A 21,881-nucleotide genomic window follows, 5' to 3' on the forward strand; every position below is an offset into this window, starting at 1 on the left:
ACTAGTCACGTATGGGAATGTGTAATATAGATTGAGTTAAGATGCTGGAAAGGAAGAGAACTCAGTTGTTTGAGGACATTTAATAAAGGAACCTACATGAGCAGGGAGGCATTGGGGTCAGGGAAGTGTTCCTAAAAGGAACGATGCTTAAATTGCGATCTGAAAGAACAAGAATTTGCTAAGCAAAGAGAGTAAGGGAGAAGAGATGGATTAGACAGCATTCCAGAGACAGGGAAGATTCTGTGATGGGCACACAGACAGCATGTTTGAATAACAACTCCTATGGCTGAAACAGTCAGAGTGGAGTGGGAAGGAGGGAGCTGAGTGGAGAGAGAACCAAGGCTGGGTGGTCTTCACAGGCCACAGCAAGGAGCCTTTCTAGCAGGTCATGGCTTGATGGGTTCCTAGGCAGACTGTATGGCCTAGTGTGGATCCTTTAAGATAAGGATCAGACAAGAGGGAGGTCAGCCTCGCCTGGGCTTCCACAATGGAAGCTTGCTTGTATCCCTTACACAGGCCTTTGTGTGCTCCAAAATGGATGTTTTTATCAGTCACAATGATCTCAGCTTGAATGCCAAACAAACACCTTCCACAAAAGGTGTTGCAGAGTGTGTAGCCACCTCATCATGAAAATAGCTACATAGCTCAAATCCTGGGACCTTCCAGGCAAATGCTTTTCCATCCCTTAAGAAATCGCATCCTTCTGTTTCTCACCTTCATTGATAAATGACATTACAAAGCACACACAGAAGTTTGCCAGCAGGAAGCACCCCCGAAGAACCTCTGGTCCTGCAGTTTCAGTTTGCATTGGGGTGGCAGGGGCGTTGAAGGGGGTAAGTGGAACACTGTCTCCCCAAAAGAAATCTGAAGAAGCTCATCATGTAAATGAACAAAACAGCAGCATTACTCTTGCAGAGAACCAGAGCTCTCTTCCCCTTCCTCTATCCCCTAAGACGGCTGCCCACACCACTTTACACATGTTAACAAAACAGAAAGTTGATAGTTCACGCAATGGCCAGCTTCCAGTAATAAGACATTTCTAGGAACAACTGAAATGTTTGGAAAAGTGAAAGATGAGAACACTTGGCAGTGGGGCTATGTATACCAGTCCTCGGGAACAACTTCAATAGCTCCTTGGTACAGTTAAAATTCACACTTAGCCCCATGCCTACGAGGCCCCACCTGATCTGGTCTCTCCCTACCTTTAGGGCCTCCTGCCGTATGTACTGTGAGTCTCTTCAACACTACGCCCTAACTCGTTCCCTGCCCCAGGGCCTTTGTACTGGACCACCCTTACCTCATATTTACATGGCTAGATCCCTTGCTTCATTCCATTCTCTAATCAAATGTCACTAACTCATTCCATTCTCTATTCATATGTCACCAACTCAAACATCTCTCAAAAAAAAAAAAAAAAAAAAGGTTTTGTTTTTGTTTTGAGAGAGAGTCTAGCTCTGTGGCCCAGGCTGGAGTGCAGTGGTGCAATCTCAGCTCACTGCAACTTCCACCTCCCAGGTTCAAGCAATTCTACCTCAGCCTCCCAAGGAGCTGGGATTATAGGCATGCACCACCAAGCTCGGCTAATTTTTTGTATTTTAGTAGAGACGGGGTTTCACCCTGTCGGCCCCAGGGTGGTCTCCAACTCCTGAGCTCAGGCATTCATCCCACCTCAGCCTCCCAAAGTGCTTACAGGCGTGAGCCACCACACCTGGCCAAAAAGATCCTTTTTTTTTTTTTTTTTTTGAGACGGGGTCTGGCTCTGTCACTCAAGCTGGAGTGCAGTGGCTGGATCTCAGCTCACTGCAAGCTCCTCCTCTCGGGTTTACGCCATTCTCCTGCCTCAGCCTCTGGAGTAGCTGGGACTACAGGCGCCCGCCACCTCGCCCAGCTAGTTTTTTGTATTTTTTAGTAGAGACGGGGTTTCACCGTGTTAGCCAGGATGGTCTCGATCTCCTGACCTCGTGATCCGCCCGTCTCGGCCTCCCAAAGTGCTGGGATTACAGGCTTGAGCCACCGCGCCTGGCCAAAAAGATCCTTTCTAACTACCTTGTAGTAGTCCCTTCCCAAACCTGTCACTGCCTAGCATATTACCCTGAAATTTTCTGATTTGTTTACTTGTTTTTATCTGTCTCTGTCAACTAGAACATAAATTCTGTGAGGGCAAAGATCTAGTCTAACTTGTTCAGCATCATATCTGCAAAGCCTGCAACAGTGCCTGGTGCTCAATAAATATTTGTTGGATGAATGAATGGATGTAATAGTAGCATTCTCATACTTGGAGGACTGTCATGTAGACAAATTTATTTACTCATGTAAGAAACATTTATAGAGTAACAAATGTGTAGACATTTAATAAATTATTGAGAAACTAATATATGCAGGGGACTGGAGATGAGAGGCAGAAATAGAGATGCCATCCCTACCCTTATGGGGGGTTGTTAGCTCTTAGTGTTGTAGTGGTTGGTGTGGAGAAACATGCAAAGAATCATACATGAGAATCAGCAGGACAAAGACTAATTGGTCTTCATAGGAAAAAGAGAGAAGATGCACCCCAGGGTTTAGGCCTGGGCAGATGAGTTGATTGTGCCATTCTGTGAGCAAGGAACACCAGGTGATAAGGGGGAGAAGGTGGTCAGCTTTAGAAACATTGAGCTATGGAATATTCAAGTGGGAACATCCAGCAATGAGTTGGATATCCAGGTCCAGAGCTTTGGAGAAAAGTCTGGATGAAAACACAGGCTTGATTAATAGTGGACAGTGAATGGTGTTTCAGGTCATGGGAGTAGATGAGATAAACCAGGACAATAGAATAAGAAAAAAAAAAAAAAAAAACATTTAAGGGATGATCAGAGATAAAATCTGCAAAGATGCTAAAAAGGAGAAGCCAAAATGGTGCAAAGGCACACCTCGTCATAGGAGCGGAGGAGGACAGTGCCTAATACTTTAGAGATACCACATAGGATGAAGACTGAAAGGTATGCATTGAACTTGGTGACAGTGCAGTCCTTAGTAATCTCTGCTAGAGACATTGTCATGGCATGGTATGACTAGGCATGATATTTCTGTTTGCTGAGGAAGGACCTGAAGACTAGGAAATGGAGAGAGATGTAGAAAACTCTTACAAAGTGCCTGACCCTGAGGGGAAGAATAGAGATAAAAGAGCTAAAGATACTAGCTTGAAAAATACATTCAGTGATACTCTAAAGAACAGAACAAGGATCTAGAGTGGAAATTATTGGGAAGCAGCCTTGGCTCAATACCCAACTAAACTTTCTAACCATTAAGAGTTGTTCAAAAGTGGATTGGGCTGCCTCCAGAAGAAATGAACTCTTGATTGCTGGAGTTATGGAAGAATACTCTGAATGTTCTATTAGCAAAGAATAAAGGTATCAAATCAGTAATCTAGGCCTCCACTTTAAGAAACTAGAGCAATGGCCAGGTGCAGTGGCATGTGCCTATAATCCCAGCACTTTGGGAGGTCAAGGCAGGAGGATTGCTTGAGCCCAGGAGTTTGAGACCAACACAGTGAGACTCCCCATCCCTATTCTTTATTTCAATTATTTAAAAAATAAGAAACTAGAGAAATAAGAGCAAATTAAACTTAATGCAGACAGAAGAAAAGATATGAATTAGTAAGGAACAGAAACCAGTAACATTGAGGCTGGGTGCGGTGGCTCATGCCTGTAATCCCAGCACTTTTGAGAGGCAAAGGCAGGCAGACAGTTTGAGCCCAGGAGTTCAAGACCAGCCTGGGCAACATGGTGAGACCCCCATCTCTACAAAAGATACAAAACTTAGCTGGGTGTGGTGGTGTGTACCTATAGTCCCAGCTACTTGGAAGACTGAGGTGGAAGGATCAACTGAGTCCTGGGAGGCTGAGGTTGCAGTGAGTCATGTTCATGCCACTGCACTCCAGCCTGGGCAACAGAATGAGACCTTGTCTCAAAACAAAAAAAAGAAAAAAGAAACCAGTAATATTGAAACTAAAAACTGGTTTTATGAGGAGAAAAAAAATCATTAACACATGATTTTTTCATGTGTTCATGATAAACCTCTAGCCAAGAAAAAAAAAGAAGACACAAATGACCAGGAATGAAAGAGGGACATTACTACAGAACCCACAAAAATTAAAAGGACAATAAAAATGTTCTAAAGACAAATATGTAATATACCCATAAATTAAACTTAAATGAAAGGAGCTAATTCCTTAAGAGACACAAACCGCCAAAACTGACTTAAGAAAAATTGATAAGCTGAATAGTACTGTATCTATCAAAGAGGTATCATTCCTACTTATAAAAAAAAAAAAAAATTCCAACAAAGAAAACTCCTAACCCTGTCTCTACAAAAACAATTAGCCAGGTTGGTGGCACATACCTGTAGTCCCAGCTATTCAGGAGGCTGAAATGGGAGGATCACCTGAACCCAGAAGGTCAAGGATAGTGAGCTATGATTACACTATTGCATTCCAGCCCGGGCGAGGAAGCAAGACCTCGTCTAAAAAAAAAAACAAACAAAAGCAAAAAACCCACACCAGACGCTGATAGTTTCACTTGTGAATTCCATCAAACATTTAAGGAGGAAATAGTACCAATTCTACAAGATCTCCTCTGTAACTGCCCAGCGGGTTCACCTTGCCCACTGCCCAGAGAGCCCATTTATCCAGACAGGGGAATTGCAATGGACAAAGAGTAATGCATACAGAGCCGGCTGTGCAGGAGACTGGAGTTTCATTATTTTCATTATTACTAAAATTAGTCTCCTCGAGCATTCGGGAATCAGTTTTTAAAGATAATTTGACAGGTAGGAGCTTAGTGTGGAGTGCTGGAGATGGAATCATAGAGGGTCGAGGTGAGTTTCTCTTGCTGTTTTCTATTCCTGGGTGAGATGGCAGAACTCATTGAGCCAGATTACCAATCTGGATGGTGTCAGTTGATCCACTAGAGTGCAAGGTCTGCAAAATATCTCAAGCACTGATCTTAGGTTTTATAATAGTGATTGTTATCCCTAGGGGCTATTGGGGCGTTTCAGACTCTTGAAGCCAGAGGCTGCATGACCCCTAAACTGTAATTTCTAATCTTGTAGCTAATTTGTTAGTCCTGCAAAGGCGGACTGGTCCTCAGGCAAGAAGGGGGTCTTTTCAGGATAGGGCTATGATCAATTTTGTTTCAGAGACAAACCATGAACTGAATTCCTTCCCCAAGTTAGTTCGGCCTATGCCCAGGAATGAACAAGAACAGCTTCAAGGTTAGAAGCAAAATGAGGTTCGTTAGGTCTGATTTCTTTTACTGTCATAATTTCCCCTGTTATAATTTTGGAAAGAGGGTTTTATCTCCAAAAAATGCAAAAGGGGAACTCTCCCCATCTTCTGAGGTCAACATTACCCTAATACCAAAACCTAAGGCATTTGAAAATAAAACTACAAATCAGTATCCCTCATGAATACAGAGCAAAAATTCTCAACAAAATGTTAGCAAATAAAATCGAGCAATACATCAAAAGGACAATATATCATAATCGAGTTTGTTTATTTCGGCTATGCAAGGCTGATTCATCATTCAAAAATCATCCAGTGTAATCCACCATGTGAATGTGAAAGATTAGCCTGAATGATCAATAAGCAAAGTTTTCAGGTTATATAATGAATCAAAGAATCTAAGCTTAGACATAGCAATGAAGACCAGGTTGTGAGATTTACTAGAAAGGAGAGAAACAAACACCTCACTTAAAAAAGGAGGAAAGGGCCATGCACGGTGGCTCACACCTGTAATCCCAGCACTTGGGGAGGCCAAGGCAGGCAGATCACCTGAGGTCAGGAGTTTGAGACCAGCCTGGCCAACATGGCAAAATCCCATCTCTACTAAAAATACAAAAATTAGCCAGGCATGAAGGCGAGCACCTGTAGTCCCAGCTACTCAGGAGGCTGAGGCAGGAGTAATCGCTTGAATCCAAGAGGCAGAGGCTGCAGTGAGCCAAGTCTGGGCAACAGAATGAGACTCTGTTTCACCAAAAAAAAAAAAAAAAAAAAAAAGTTGAGGGGAAAGTTTCCCCTCTGGATAAGAAACTGAGAATGACAGATCAGGCTCCTGTGAAGGGACTGCAGAGTGTTCTTCCTCTGGTAGCCTCATTTCAAGGACTGATCTGCAGTTAAACAGGAGTTGGGGTTCCCCTCTTGAACAACTGGCCTTTCAGAGTCCTGGATTGGTGGTGTTCCATCCATGCCTGGGGTAGAGGAAGGCAAGGACACCTGCAATCTTGATTTTCTCAGATGCTTAGAATCCCCAAGTGTCAAAGTTTGAAATGGAGCCTGGATCCTACCTAATCCAAATGCCCAGAGTTGAAGAGAAAGCAAACCCCAGTAGAGGATGGCTTCTCCAGACTCCTTCCCTCCCCTTTGTTCTGAAGTCCAGGTATTGTGAGCTTGTCCCAGGACAGTAAGCCCATGAGACCCTCTCTCCCGTCTTGCCCTAACCAAGCTTCCCCTCCAACCATTGTGTGTTTGCTTTTAAGTTTAGCTTTACACATAACAAGTCACCATAGAAACCAATCTGGCATGGGTTCTCGTCCCTCTTTTCTTGTTAGTTGATGTCTGGTGTGCAGAAAACCAGTCAGACATAGGCCTTTACACAGAGTCATCCTAGATTTGTAGACTGAAGACTGACCTGGCCACCTGCCTTGAGCCTACAGACCTCACAACCAAACAGACACAGACTAAGACCCATCATCTGCTTGATTCTGTGTAATCCATCCTAATTCAACAAATTCCTTATAAGATTATAGTAAAAATGTATTGAGCTCTCATTATGTACCTGTGACTATGCCACAAGGTTATGCATTTTCTCCTTTGATCCTCACAACCCATTAAAATAGGTACTGTTCTCATCCTCATTTTGCAGATAGATACAGACTTAGAGAGGCTAAGGAATTTGCCCAAGGTCACAGTGAGAAGAGCCAGGATTTGAACCCAGGTCTAGCTAACTCCAGTGCTCAGGTTTTTAAGAATGAAAAATCTTCCTTGTTTAAAATGAAAATTGCTTTCTCTTTCTTTACCCACATCTCTGCAGTCTCAGGAGGAGGTCTGCGATTTGCTGCATGCTGCACCCTTCCAAAACATCTTGCCTAGAGTCTACATCAAAGGTAAGAAACCACTACAGCAGCTGAATAGCCGACCAGCGTTTGAACCTTATTTTCACTTCCTAATCCCAGTCAACTCAGATCTAGTCAGCAAGGGGGAAGGTTAAAGCTTTGGACACCTATTGAATAACCACAGAATCACGAATTGGAAGATGAACCCAGCCACCTGCATTGAACCTACTGACCACATGACCGACCAGACAGACTCTGAAACCTGTTATCTTTGATTCTGTCATTCATTCTAATTCTTCAACAAATTCCTTGTAAGATTACAGAAATGACACTCCAGGCCCTGTCCCTTGTTCCTCCTAAAATATCTCTAGTATAGTGGAATCTAGGCTTGGAATTTAAATATATATATTAATATATTAAACCACTAAACTAGAGATATTCTAGAAGGCAGAAGATTCCATTGTTGGACAAATCATAGAACATTTTTCCTTGTAAACACTACTCACACTTTCCAGAACAAAGGAGAGCAGTGCCACACACTCCATCCCATTTTTGGAATGCAGATACATCATCAGGTCCTTTGAGAGTTTTTCCTTCCCCGGTTGCCCCATGTGCCCTGAGTCTCATTTTCTGCTCTGTGACTCCTTTTGCAGAAGGGGAGCGCCTGGAGGTCCGGATGAAACGTCTGGAAGCCAAGTATGCCCCACTCCACCTGGTCCCTCTGATCGAGCGGCTGGGGACCCCTCAGGTACCAATCTTATATGATGAATGGGCTCTGATCACTGACAGGAACTTGAAAGCATTCAACCAAACCCCCTCGCTGTACAGGTCAGAAAACTGAGGCTTAGAGAAGGGAAGAGAATGTCCAATACCCCAAAACTGGTTAATATTAATAGCAGCAGCAGGTCTGGAATGAGATTTGCTGACTCTCAGGCCTGAGTGTTTCTTCCATACCTTGTATCATATATCTTGCCAACAAGTCGTCTGCTTATTTAAACAAGTATCTGCTGTGTCCCTGCTAGATATCAAGAATCTGTTACTTTGTCTCTAAAAGTTAAAACTCCACATACTCTGTGAGCCAGCAGTTCACTTCTGGATATTTTTGCTAAAGAAACACTTAAAGGAACACTACATGCTTATGTAACATTGTTTGTTAAAGCAAAAACTAGAAACAACCCAAACATCTAATAGTAAAGCATTGATTAAATAAAATGCTAAGTTATTGCATATTACTTGTATGTACTTAATACATAATGAAAAGGCAAAATTAGATCTTGAGGCATCAGTGTGGATAGATCATAAGCACAGTCGATTGGATGAAGCAAGTTGCACTACAGTTCACGCAGGATGATGCATTCTTTTAAATGCACACAACAAAACCATGTAAAACTCTTCTGAAAATGTCTGGAATGATGTCTACCTAGTTTATCATGGTGGCAACCTCTGAAGAGAGATGAGATAGAATAGAGTGGGAGAGAAAGAAGACTTCAGCCTTTTCTGTAGTGTTCTAATAAAGGTGAATGAGCTTATATATATGTTATTCTGTAATTGTTAAAAACCAGTACTAGTCACGATGAACATCAGGATGAGTAAGACAGGACCCCTGCCTTCAGAGAATTCAGATTATGCAGGGAGCAGGAAGAAAGAGACATGGGGGGAAAGCGGAGAAACAAAAGGCTTGTGCTGTCACATTTCAAGTTGATTTAAGCAAGCTTCACGTTTTATGGGCGCAGGCAGGGGAAGAATTCAGGAAGAAGAGAAACAGGGTATTCTAGTGAGACAAGCTAATGCCAACTGTTTAAGAGATTTAGGATTGAAATTCGCTGTTGAACTTGCATTCCGGCGGTCCTCTCTGGTGTTCTCACCAAGGGCAGAAGGACTCAAATCCTCAACAGAGGGCAGAAGGTGGCCTCTCTTCTGGCAAAACATGGTAAGTATTTTTGGAGCACAATGCAGAGCCTCATCTGCACAAACGTCACACTGAGGAAGCCACCCAGCCCAGCCTCCACATGCCACCAACCTCCTTCTGAAAATGGTGATTAAAAGCTAATGGTGGGGCCAGGCGCAGTGGCTCACACCTGTAATCCTAGCACTTTGGGAGGCCGAAGCAGGCAGATCACCTCGGGTCAGGAGTTCAAGACCAGCCTGGCCAACATGGTGAAACCCCAACTCTACCAAAAATACAAAAATTAGCCGGGCACGGTGGCAGGCACTTGTAATCCCAGCTACTTGGGAGGCTGAGGCAGGAGAATCGCTTGAACCCGGGAGGCAGAGGTTGCAGTTAGCTGAGATCGTGCCACTGCACTCTAGCCTGGGCAACAGAGCGAGACTCCATCTCAAAAAAAAAAAAAAAAAAAAAAAAAAAAGCAGCTAATGGTGGTTGGGTTCTTTAACTCACCACAGAGAGAACTCAGATACTATAGAGCACACACATTCTCTTTTTTGGCCTGCAGAGGCTAAACAGAGGAGATCCTCTCCAGTGATTTCCTTTTAGGGAGAAAACCCAGTAAGTGACATGTGAATGTGTCTGCTCCCCACTGCTGCTGTCATCCTGCAGGCATCCGCCTCTCGCAGGCATCCGCCTCTCGCAGGCATCCCGCCTCTCACTCCGAAGTCTGGCATATGTTTCCACTTAGAGGACTGAATTCCTTCCCTGTTCTGGTGAACACCATTTCCTTGGGACTGATAGAAATCTCAGTCTATCAAATGCTGAGTGTTTAACAAACAAAAGCCTAGACATTCTGTGAGACAGGAAGTGCTAGTTTTCTAAGTCCCCCATTCCTCAAGAAATAGTCCAAAACTTAGTCATTCCATGAACCAAAGAAAAGTTAACAAAATATTAACTTCCGAGATGGTTTGGGCACAGGGTACTCGTAAGATATCTAGGAGGTGACAGAGGAAGTCTGCAACATATTTAAAGCCAGGAAGCTTGAGCAGTATTGCATTCTTTGCATTTGTTTGAGACAAATTGAAGTGGCCTGGTTTGTTGCCCCACACTATCATGGAAGAAAAACTTGGGGCTGGGGAGGTTAAAAGACAGGGATCCTTGTCCCAACTCCACCCCTAAATTATCTAGTGCAAGCCATTTTTCTCAATCTTTATTTTACCATCTATGTAATGAGATCATAGCTGCTTTACCTGACTTTCTTGATTGTTATGATGAGCAAATAATAGAAGCATAAGAATTCAAAAAACATCGAGTTTTTTGAGAAGGAATATTGTTATATATTCCTTCTCAAAGTTGTAGAGAAGGAATATTGAGATTATTTCGGCACAGCTTCACAAATGTTTTCTCTATCCCCTTGTTAAACTCACATAAGGGCAGAAAGAGAAAAACTCCCCACTGAGGGGAATAGAAAAGAAATGGATAAAAGCTATGTTCAACACTCCCCTCCCGACATAACACCAAACTGCAAACTGAGGGTATTTGCAGGAAGTGATCTATAAAGCACGTTTTCAAAGCAAAGAGAAAATGACACACATATCAAAAGACGACATGAAAGAAAATTCACAACATAAAACAATACAGTGTTAACACACACGGAAAAGTATCTGGCCTTACCAGTAATCAATGAAATGCACATTCAAAGAATGAGGTAAAATTTTTCATCTCAAGTTGACAAAGACTATTTCTGAATGGAATATTATTAGGATTCTTATGATGATGATGATGATGATGACAGGGTCTTTGCCTGTCACCCAAGCTGGAGTGCAGTGGCACAATCATAGCTCACTGCAGCCTCAGCCTCCCAGGCTCAAGCAATCTTCCTGCCTCAGCCTCCTGGGAAGCTGGGATGACAGGCACACAACACTATATCTGGATAATTTTTTTATTTTTATAGAGATGAGGTGTCACCATGTTGCCCAGTCTGGGATACAGGAGTATTCATGAGGGTACAAGGAACAGGCTTCACACAGGTGAATGCACACGGATCAACTTTCCTTAACAGTAGTTTGCCACTGTATAGCAGATGCCTTTTAAAATATTTATACTCATTGACCCTTCAGTTAGTAAATATTCATCCTAACAAAATGCTCATTCACAGCTCACAGGATGTTATGTATAAGGATGGTGGGCTGGGCCTGGTGGCTCACACCTGGAATCCCAGCACTTTGGGAGGCCAAGGTGGGTGGATCACCTGAGGTCAGGAGTTTGAGACCAGTCTGGCCACCATAGTGAAACTCCATCTCTACTAAAAATACAAAAATTAGCCGGGCATGGTGGCCCATGCCTGTGATCCCAGATACTCAGGAGGCTGAGGCAGGAAAATCACTTGAACCCGGGAGGTGGAGGTTGCCCAGATTGCACCACTGCACTCTGCCCTGGGCAGCAGAGTGAGACTCTGTCTCGAAGATTTAAAAAAAAAAAAAAAAAAAGGATGGTGTCTTTAGAATTGTTCGTAATTTTGAGTTTGTTAACAATTTAAGATAACCTGAGTATATGAGACTAAATGAATTATGTCGATGGCCATTAAATGTAGCCATTCCTTCGAAATATTGAAGGAAATGAGTTAAAGTTACTGATATATTAAGAAAAAAAACAACATGCAATATGACTGAAATTGTTAACTATACATGTATACATTCACATACCTAAACAAATCATACATATTTTAAGAATGCTCATCTCTGGGTAATGAGATTTATGAAATATTTTTATTTCCTTAGAACTTTTTTTTTTTTTTTCCTAACCACTAGGTCACCAGGAAAGAACAAACGCTTTTCAAAGGAAAGGGAGAAAGCTCCTGTGGCAGTCAAGGCCCTTTTCATTGGCTGTAGTGGGTTCAAAGTCTGTCCGCAGATTTATAACCTCAGTTGCCAATTTTTCTATTCCCCCTTCCAGGACTGTCTGACCCTGAGGACTGATTCAAATTAACCAAATGCACAGTCGATTAATTAGTAAACCAGAACTCTGTATGCATTAACTGGCAAAAGAATATTCACGACTTGAGTACAAATCAGGGTCTTTTATTTACTGAGCATCTCTCCTGTACTAGACTCTCTTTCTGAAATGGGGAGCTCTTTCTGGGGCCAAATAGAACAGAGTAAGAACAACTAAAGAGAATACAAACAGACTCAAACACAGGCTCAGGATTTTTTTTTTTTTTTTTTTTTTTTTTTTTTTTTTTTTTTTTTTTAACACAAGAGATATTTCTAGCTAACTGTGGCAATCTCAGCGACTCTCCCTCGGCTCCCAAGCTGTTCCTGCCAATGAAATCAAGATGAGTCACTGGGAATCAGGGTTCCCTCTCCTTCGTGTTTAAAACACACATCGGCAAACTGCTTCTCCAATTCATCTTTTTCCTAGATTTCTTTCAGTTCGTAGTTGTCATGACAACTACACTCATGGTCCACATTTATAACAGACTCCTGCCTTGGTGTTTCCTGATTTCCTTCCCTTCATGGGTTCACTTAAAGGTCACCCTCTTCCTGGGGGCCTCCAGGGAGGGAGCTTCCGGGGAAGGTCAGGCAGGTGCCTCCCAGCCACCCTGTAAAATGGCTCCTTGGGGAAACCTCCCACTGGGGAGCTGATCCCATGAGTCCCCTGTGGATCTCTCAGAGTCAGAAGCCTTTTTTAGCTTTGTTCACAGATTTGGAGACCTTACTTTAACCTCCGATTTTAACATTTACCTTACTTTGCAGATAGCTTTCAGGACCTCTATCCCTACATGTTTTGACTCATAACGTGTGTAGTAATGTGTTTGACATCTAGCCTGTCTAGCCAGTTGCTTATTAGATGTGCAGTAGCCAGAACCCAGATGAAAGGCCAGTTTACATTATTAATAGCGGTCATTTGTAACTGCCAAAGAAGCACTTCTAGAGGAAATAATTATCTGAAATCATGGGCAAGTTTTAAACGTAACATATGCTCATTGTAGCACATTCAACTGTACAGAAGTATTTAAAGTCAAGAGTGACAATCCCACTCACTTCTCCAAGCCCATCTGTTCCCACAACTGATGTTAGTCCTTCTAAAATATGCTTTACACGTACACACATCACACATACTTTCATCTGTGCGATTGTACATTGTCGATGTTTTTAAGTAGAATTGTAGTATACATTCGTTTCTGCAATTTACTCTCTTTACTTTACAACTTAACCAATAGAGCTAGACCACTGGGTCAAATGTGAGCTTTGACACTCACTGGCTGCCTCTCTGAACCTTAGTTTCTTCATCTGTGAAATGGGGACAGTAATGGCATCTACCTCACGGGATGGAGTGGAGTCAGTACATATCAAGTGCTTAGAACAGGGCCTTATGCTTTACTACCCACACTCAGAAAGCATAAGCTAGTAGTAGTTATAGTAGAAGCAGTAGTACTACTAGTAGTATAATGTCAGTCTTTTCAATGGCTATCCACCATTCATGACATGGGTAAATCATAATTTTAAAAATTAATCCGCTACTGATTGTGCCTGGATTTTACTTAACACCAGTAAGACTTACCGTGAAACTTCCCTGCTGTTGCATTCAGGATCATCAAGTTTGTGCCCTGCTCTGAACAAGACCAGTTCTGGTGAATTCATTCCAGGTGCAGCCAGCTTCACAGTTTGGGAATCTCTGATGGGAGGTAGCAGATGGGCTCTAAGATGTGGATAGAAGGTGTATGTGCCCTTCCATTTCCAGCAAATTGCCATCGCTCGCGAGGGTGACCTTCTGACCAAGGAGCGGCTGTGCTGTGGCCTGTCCATGTTCGAGGTCATCCTGACCCGCATTCGGAGCTACCTGCAGGACCCCATCTGGCGGGGCCCGCCGCCCACCAATGGCGTCATGCACGTCGATGAGTGTGTGGAGTTCCACCGGCTGTGGAGCGCCATGCAGTTCGTCTACTGCATCCCTGTGGGAACCAACGAGTTCACAGCTGAGTGAGTACCCGTTAAAGAGAGCAGGGTTACCCCCAGTCTGCCTGTGCTCCTGCAGGTCATGGGGCTGCCAGAGTTCAGCCAGAAACGTGGGCAGGGGGTAGGGGTGGTTGACCAACAACTACTTTGTTGAGTGTGTTGAGCTGACTGCATGGGCAAGAAAGAGCCCAGTAAGGGTTTGATAGTAAGACCCTCACTGCCTGCCTCACCCCCACTACACTGTACCACTAGACAATGAGGAGCCTTTAGGAGTCCTTAGAGCAGACAGCAGAGCTAGTTCTTACTGCACTCACCTAGCTACATACCGAGGACAGAGTGGAAAGGCAGACAAGGCCTCCCCTCCAGCAGCCAAGAGCTCTAGGAAGAAGGTGTGGGGAGAGGAGGCTTCCCCAAGAAAGTGGTGTTGGTGAAGCTGTCTCAGAGCAGTGCTGGCCTGCAGGCTTCCAGTGCCGTGATGGGGAACTGGGGGCACCTGCCCGGGTTGGGCTGCTGCTTGAGGAAGAGACAGCTGAAGGATGACTCTACTGCCATCCAAATTGCCCAGGTCTCTTGAGAGTTGGGGGCCTGCAGTCAGAGCTTTGTCAGAACCAAAAGGACTCAGCCTCGACCCCAGCAGCATCTGCCCACCATGGCGTTTCCCTTCCCTCTCAGCCTGCTTCTGGCCAGTTGGCCTACTGGTTTGAAATGGCCCCTCACCCCCTGGGTGTTCCTTCAGCTACTTTAGAGTCAAGAGAGATTCTCCTTTGACCTGCACAGAGTAATCAGCCACATACATCTCAAGGGCTGGGTGGATTTTTCCTTACAAATTCAGAGCTTCTTAAGAGCTGTTTTTTGTTTTGTTTTGTTTTTTAATGTTAGTGATGCAAAGAGGCTGACACCTCTTTGTGGCCGGAAGGACTTATGACATAACTACCATCACTGCAACTAATGAACCCACCCTCACAGCTTCCTTTGTACCCATTTTATAGATTAAGAGACTTGGCCCAAAGACAGGCCTGCTTAATAGCTGTACTCCTGGCCCAAGATGAGGCTCCCTCCCTCCCTGCCCTCCTCCGCCACCTCTCTCTCCAGCTGCTTCCTCCCCCTGCTCCTAGGCAGTGTTTCGGCGATGGCTTGAACTGGGCTGGTTGCTCTATCATCGTCCTGCTGGGCCAGCAGCGTCGCTTCGACCTGTTCGACTTCTGTTACCACCTGCTAAAAGTGCAGAGGCAGGACGGGAAGGATGAAATCATTAAGAATGTGGTAAGCAGGCTAGTGGCCGAGGCCTGGGAGGTGGGGCTGGGCTGACAACCAGGCTTTCACCAGAAAAGCAGAGGAGGAGCTGCTTGTGAAGGCCAGCTCCCCACACGGCAAGTACAAAGATACTACAGGCCGGGGACCTGCTTAGAGGAAGCCATGAGTCACCCACTCATCACCTACTGCCATGAATCAGTTCACCCCGAAGGGCAGGGCTGGGCTCCACACCGGGAGTGCATCTCCCCCGTCCCAATCAGACTCTGCTACCAGTTTCTCACCTGTACAAATATTCACCAAATACCAGAGTTGTGTGGGCGCCTGGATAGGATAGGTACTGGCATGGGGTTAGCTAGGCTGCTGTGGGAAGGGAGAGAAGGATCCTTAAACCAGGCTGCGGGCAGAGAGAGCTTCCCAGGAGAGGGAGGCTGTGTCTGGGCTGAGTCCAGAATGGCCTGCAGCAAAGAACCAAGCAGCGAAGGTGGTATGGGGCAGGAAGGATGCTCCAGACAGAGCAACGGTGACAGCAGAGGCACTGAGGCACGAAGGCGGATCGAAGGGTGGGTCTCGGGGACCCAGTGAGAAGAGAGAGAGGTAGGAGCCACCTCGCAAAGGGCTTTAAAAAAATACACATAAAAGTTTCAATGGTAATTTTCAGTATATGATTCAGTAGCATGAAGTACACTTAAGTATTGTACAACCATTCCCACCATCCCTCTCCAGAGATTTTTCATTTTCCCTAACTGAAACTCTGGGCCCATTAAAAAATAACCCCCCATCTTCTCCCTAGCCCCTGGTAACCATCATTCTACTTTCTCTATGCATTCGACTACTCTAGGTACCTCATATAAGTAGAATCATACAGTATTTGTCTTTTCGTGACTGGCTTATTTTAGTTAGCATATCCTCAAGGTTCATCCATGTTGTAGTGTGTGTTCAAATTTCCATCCTTTTTATGGCTGTATAATATTTCATTGTGTATATAGACCATGTTGTGTTTGTCCACTCAGGTTGCTGTCACCTTTTGGCTATTTTTGAAAATGGTTAATTTTGGCTACTATGAAACATGGGTGTACAAATAACTCTACAAATTTCTGCTTTCTATTCTTTTGAGTATATACCCAGAAGTGGAATTGCTGGATCGTATGGTAATTCTATGTTTCATTTTTTTAGAAACTGCCATTCTGTTTTCCATAGTGTTTGCTCAATTTTACATTCCCACCAGCAGTACACAAGAGTTCCAATTTCTCCACATCCTCATCAGCACTTACTCTTCAGTAGTCATCCTGATGGGTGAAAAAGTTATCTTGTTATGGTTTTGATTTGAATTTCCCTAATGGCTGTCAATGCTGAGTGCTGTATTCATGTGTTATTGGCCATTTGTATATCTTCTGTGGAAAAATGCCTATTCAAGTCCTTTGTCCATTTTTTTAATTGAGTCATTTTTGTTGAGTTCAAGTTCTTTACGTATTCTAGATACTACTTATCAGATCTGATTCGTGATTATTTTCTATTTTATGGGTTGCCTTTTCATTCTGATGGTGTCTCTTTGGTGCACGAAAGTTTTCAATGCAACCCTTTGCCTTTGCTTTTGATGTCATATCCCAAGATATTATTACCAAATCCAATATCATAAAAATTTTCCCCTGTGTTCTAAGAATTTCAGTTTTAACTCTCATGGCTAGGTCTCTGATCCATTCGGAGTTAATTTTTTGTATATGGTATAAGGTAAGGGTCCAGTGTTATTTTTCATGTGGGTATCCATTTTTCCCCGCACCTTTTGTTGAAAAGGCTGTTTCTCCCATCGAACAGTCTTGGCACCCTTGTTGAAAATCATTTGATCATATGTGTAGTAGTGTATTTCTGGGCTCTCTATTCTGTTTTATTCATCTGTATGTCTACCTTTATGCCAGTGCCACACTGTTGATTATTGTAGCTCTGTAGGTTGCTTTAAAACTTGGAGAGGGTTTTTATGGGTCCAGTTAACACTTGATTGTCAGATCCAGGGGATTCCATAAAAGGACTTTAAGGTGACATGATCACTGATGCAGGGGACACTGTACCTCACTGACTTCTCCTGTTACTCCCTCTTTCCACCCCCACCTTTGTCCTGCCCTAACTTGAACATCCCCTTCCTTCTGTAGCCCCTAAAGAAAATGGCCGACCGGATCAGGAAGTACCAGATCTTGAACAATGAGGTTTTTGCCATCCTGAACAAGTACATGAAGTCTGTGGAGACAGACAGTTCCACTGTGGAGCATGTGCGCTGCTTCCAGCCGCCCATCCACCAGTCCTTGGCCACCACTTGTTAAGCAGTAGGTCCTGCAGACCCTTTTCTGGAGAAGGAAGAGAAGTAGGAGAGAGAAAGCCACAGCCAGCCTGCCACAGGATCCAACTGGACAACGTGTGGGATGGACCTGGAAACAAGCACCTCCCCAAACACATCACCACTCCCTAGGGCGGGGCCTGTGCATGCTCTCCCATGACATCTCCATGCTGGTTTCTTCATAGCATAAATGAAAAAAAAAAAAAAAAGGAAACAGGGCAGTGTGTGCTTTTTCTTTTCTCCCTGCTGAACTATATTAAGAACTCCTAGTTTCACCCTTTCTCCATCCCATCGTCCCACCCATCTGTGGTTGCTTCCCAAGACCGACACCTCCTACCCAGTGCCCATGCGTGACCCCAGGACTCAAGTCTCAGACTGTGAACACAGATGTGGCCATGCCCAGAGATGCCAGCCTGGCCAGAAGGGCATGCCTCAGCTTACTACTTCATCTCTCCTGGTTCTCTCTATGCAGTACCCTGAGTGGCAACTTCTCCCACTCTGGGTACCAGGGATTCTACCACATAGGCTTCCCAAAGCCCCATTCCAACTCCCTTCTCTCAGGGAAGTCCTAGAGAGAGGTCCAAAAAGCATTCACAGCTATATCGCACTCCATGCAGGTGGGGTAGGAGACTGGTCAGGCCTGCTGTGGGGAAGCGGTATGTATGAACACAGCCAGAATGTCCTAGTCCAAACAGGATGCTTTCAGGCCATCTCAGCTGCTTGATGGTGAGATGGTTCCCTTATTCCTACGGGAAAGGCTTAGCATTGGGCCACATAGGGGAAGCAGCTTTGAACAAATCAGTCATAGCACTGTCTACAGCATTAGCCAGAGACCAAATTATGGGCCACTTCTTGGCACAGAAATGCTTATCAAGGAACATTTCCACAAGAAATAAAATATTATGGGGTTATTTCCACAGAGGCCCAAAAAGTCTTAGAAACACAGAGGTGAGGAGGAGTATTAATAATTGTCAATGAGCTTTTAATACCAAGATATGCCCCCTGCCCCCAAAGAAGTCTTCTTTTAGGGAATCAGAACTTCCATTGTCCTAGAAGCTGAAAGATTCTTGGAACATTTTAGCTTTTACTCTCAACTTGCTGTTCTCTTTACATTCCTTAAGTTAGACTTTGGGGTGTGACTTCCCTCCCAGGGGTAACATTTACTTCCATTTTCTAGACCAAGCAAAAGTCTTCTGCAAAATCTCCCACCGAGTGTGATGAGACCATTGAGAAAGATAAAAGCCTTTAGGATCTAAATTTCTTGTTACAGAGCATGTCATTGTCAAAGCAAATCTGTGGCCCTGAGGTTTTTTAAGAACATCAAATGTGACATTTGATATTTCTCCAGCCCAGGGAAGTAAGATGGTTAGAAATGGTTGCCTTAATCAAATGGTCCCATTTTTAACCCCAAAGGAAGTGCCCACAGCAAGAGGTTTGCGTGATGCACTTATGTCCTCCAGTGACGAAAGGTGGGGCCACATGAAAGGCCCCTTAGGTCAGATCCTGAGAGTAGCACATTTGAGTGCAGATTCCTGGACCCCACCTCAAACCTACTAATTCTGGATCTCTGGGAATAGGGCCAGGAAATCTGCCCTTTCTACAAGCTACTCAAGTTATTCTGTTGCACATCAATGTTTGGGAACCACTGCTGTAAGGGAATCATTCTGGTCACCTTGAGCTTTGAGCTACCACTAAGCCATGAAAGAAAATACATACAGGGAAGAGAGAAGGGGGGAGATTCCAAGTAGAAACTGGCAGATCCTCCTCTCTGGGAGGTACCACCTTCTATTCTGATTTGACTTTTCCCTCTTGATGACCACAGATATGTTCCAGAGGCAAAAGAGATACATTACCCCACATGGCAGAGAACATGCTTTCAAAACATATAAAATGTCAAAGTTCCAGATCCTTCTACATCTTTAGTCCTGTCTGAGATTGGTATCTGGCTCTCTGTAGCTGATAGATGGCTAGAGTTTCATCCAAATCCCTGACCACGACTTCGTGGAGATTTGACTTACCTATTTGATAAGATTTCTATTTCAATAACCCACCTCTCTCACCCCACATTTATATCCCTAAATTTGACCCTCTGGGCCAAGTCATATTACCTTCAGGAGACTTGATCCCAGTAGATTGAGGTCTTCCCTTTCAGCAGAAAGATTTATTTCCCTGGCTTGCCAGTGGCACTGATTTCCTAACACCCAATGAGTTTAATCTTCTTTCCTCCCTGGCATTACTGCCCAAGCCTCTTTTGATTTTTTATTTTGTGTGTGTCTAATGACCAGGAAAATATAAAGCTTAGGTTTTAAAAAGTTTTAAAAAAAAAATCTGTTTCAGAAACTGTCAAATGTACCATATTTGTATTAAGAATTGTTGGGAATTTTTGTACAATGAATTTACATTTATTTATGGTGACTTATATTTACGCTTGTGATCAAATAATGATGTTAAATTCTTAAATCATATTTGCTATGCAGCTGAAGATGATATTTTGATTTGTATTTTGGGGGTACCTGTGTTGAGTTGATAAACATTTCCATCTTCATTAAAACTGCTTCCAAACTAGTAAAACCAGCAACTTGGTCTTGATTCCTGGTCCTATTCTAATCCTCATTGACCTGTAGAAGGCCATAATAAAACTAATTACTAAGCAAACAACCTAAAAGAGAATGAAAGAAAAATATAGGTTACTGCACACTAAACTAATGGCTTTGCTTGTTTTCCCACATGGGGAATTACATCTTTAAAAATTGAGCCTCACATTTCACATAGCACCAGCTTTCCTAAAGGTCATCCACTAAGATGAGTCCTAGGGCTGTTTCCTCTTCTGTCAAGTTGGACAAGATGATCTTTTCTAGCTCTGATATCCTGATTCTAGGTAATTTCCCACTGGTGCACTGTGAGAGGTCTACTTCACACAACATCTTTCTCAACCTATGTCATCACCTCATAAAATTGCCATCACAACGAGTCATATTTGAGCTAGTGTAGTGGGAATACTGTTAGTCTTGAGATACTCAGTGAAAAAAGGGTTCCAAAGAAGATAAATTTGGGAAACACTTCATGCTCTTTTCCCCATGAAGATCCGAAAGACTCTGAGGAGTCCTGCAGAACCTTATCAGTCTGGATTAACAACCTATCTCCTAGATGGTTTTATTAGTCTGTTTTCACACTACTGATAAACACATATCCAAGACTGGGAAGAAAGAGGTTTAATTGTACTTACAGTTGGACATGGCTGGGGAGGCCTCAGAATCATGGCAGGAGGGGAAAGGCACTTCTTACATGGCAGCAGCAAGAGAAAAGGAAGAAGCTAAAGCAGAAACCCCTAATAAACCCATCAGATCTCATAAGACTTATTCACTATCACGAGAATAACACAGGAAAGATGGGTTCTCCCTATGATTCAGTTACCTCCCCCCGGGTCCCTCCCACAACACATGGGAATTCTGGGAAATACAAGTTGAGATTTGGATGGGGACACAGCCAAGCCATATCCTTCTGCCCCTCGCCCCTCCAAATCTCATATCCCCACCTTTCAAAACAAATCATGCCTTCCCAACAGTCCCCCAAAGTCTTAATTCATTTCAGCATTAACCCAAAAGTCCACAGTCCAAAGTCACATCTGAGACAAAGCAAGTCCCTTCTGCCTACAAGCCTGTAAAATCAAAAGCAAGCTAGTTACTTCCTAAATACAATGGGGGTACAGGTATTGGGTAAATACAGCCATTCCAAATGGCAGAAACTGGCCAAAACGAAGGGGTTACAGGCCCCACACAAGTCCAAAATCCAGCAGGGTGGTCAAATTTTAAAAATCCAAAATGATCTCCTTTGACTCCAGGTCCCACATCCTGGTCACACCAATGCAAGAGGTGGGATCCCTGGTCTTGGGCAGCTCCACCCCTGTGGCTTTGCAGGGTACAGCCTCCCTCTTGGCTGGTTTCATGGGCTGACATAGAGTGCAGCTTTTCCATGTGCACAGTGCAAGCTGCTGGTGGATCTACCATTCTGGTGTCTGGAGGATGGTGGATCTCGTCTCACAGCTCCACTAGGCAGTACCCCAGTAGGAACTCAGTGTGGCAGCTCCAACCCATTTCCCTTCTGCATTGCCATAGCAGAGGCTCCATGAGGGCCCCATTCCTGCAGCAAACTTTTGCCTGGGCATCCAAGAGTTTCCATATATCTTCTGAAATCTAGGTGGAAGTTACCAAACCTCGGTTCTTGACTTCTGTGCACCCACAGGCTCAACACCATGTGGAAGCTATCAAGGCTTGAGGCTTCCACCCTCTGAAGCCACAGCCAAGCTCTGCATTGGCCCCTTTCAGCCATGGCTGGAGCGGCTGAGACACAGGGCACCAAGTCCCCAGAT

General features: G+C 44.0%; 1 protein-coding gene across 3 annotated transcripts in view; it reads left to right on the plus strand.

Moving 5' to 3' along the window:
- The window catches only part of CYFIP2 (cytoplasmic FMR1 interacting protein 2), a 133,686-nt gene extending 113,596 nt beyond the window's left edge, over window positions 1-20,090 (plus strand). The window contains exons 27-31 of one of the 3 annotated variants that reach the window (XM_010363413.2): window positions 7,065-7,137; window positions 7,740-7,834; window positions 13,718-13,956; window positions 15,048-15,195; window positions 17,331-20,090. In XM_010363413.2, coding sequence (XP_010361715.1) covers window positions 7,065-7,137; window positions 7,740-7,834; window positions 13,718-13,956; window positions 15,048-15,195; window positions 17,331-17,498 — 723 coding nt within the window. In that variant the 3' untranslated portion in view covers window positions 17,499-20,090. The remainder of the gene's footprint in view (window positions 1-7,064; window positions 7,138-7,739; window positions 7,835-13,717; window positions 13,957-15,047; window positions 15,196-17,330) is intronic. The other 2 variants (XM_030926906.1, XM_030926905.1) reach the window with 2 other exon arrangements.
- The last annotated feature ends 1,791 nt before the right edge of the window (window positions 20,091-21,881 follow it).

The sequence above is a fragment of the Rhinopithecus roxellana genome, chromosome 3 (assembly GCF_007565055.1).
Source record: "Rhinopithecus roxellana isolate Shanxi Qingling chromosome 3, ASM756505v1, whole genome shotgun sequence".
Lineage (NCBI taxonomy): Eukaryota > Metazoa > Chordata > Mammalia > Primates > Cercopithecidae > Rhinopithecus > Rhinopithecus roxellana.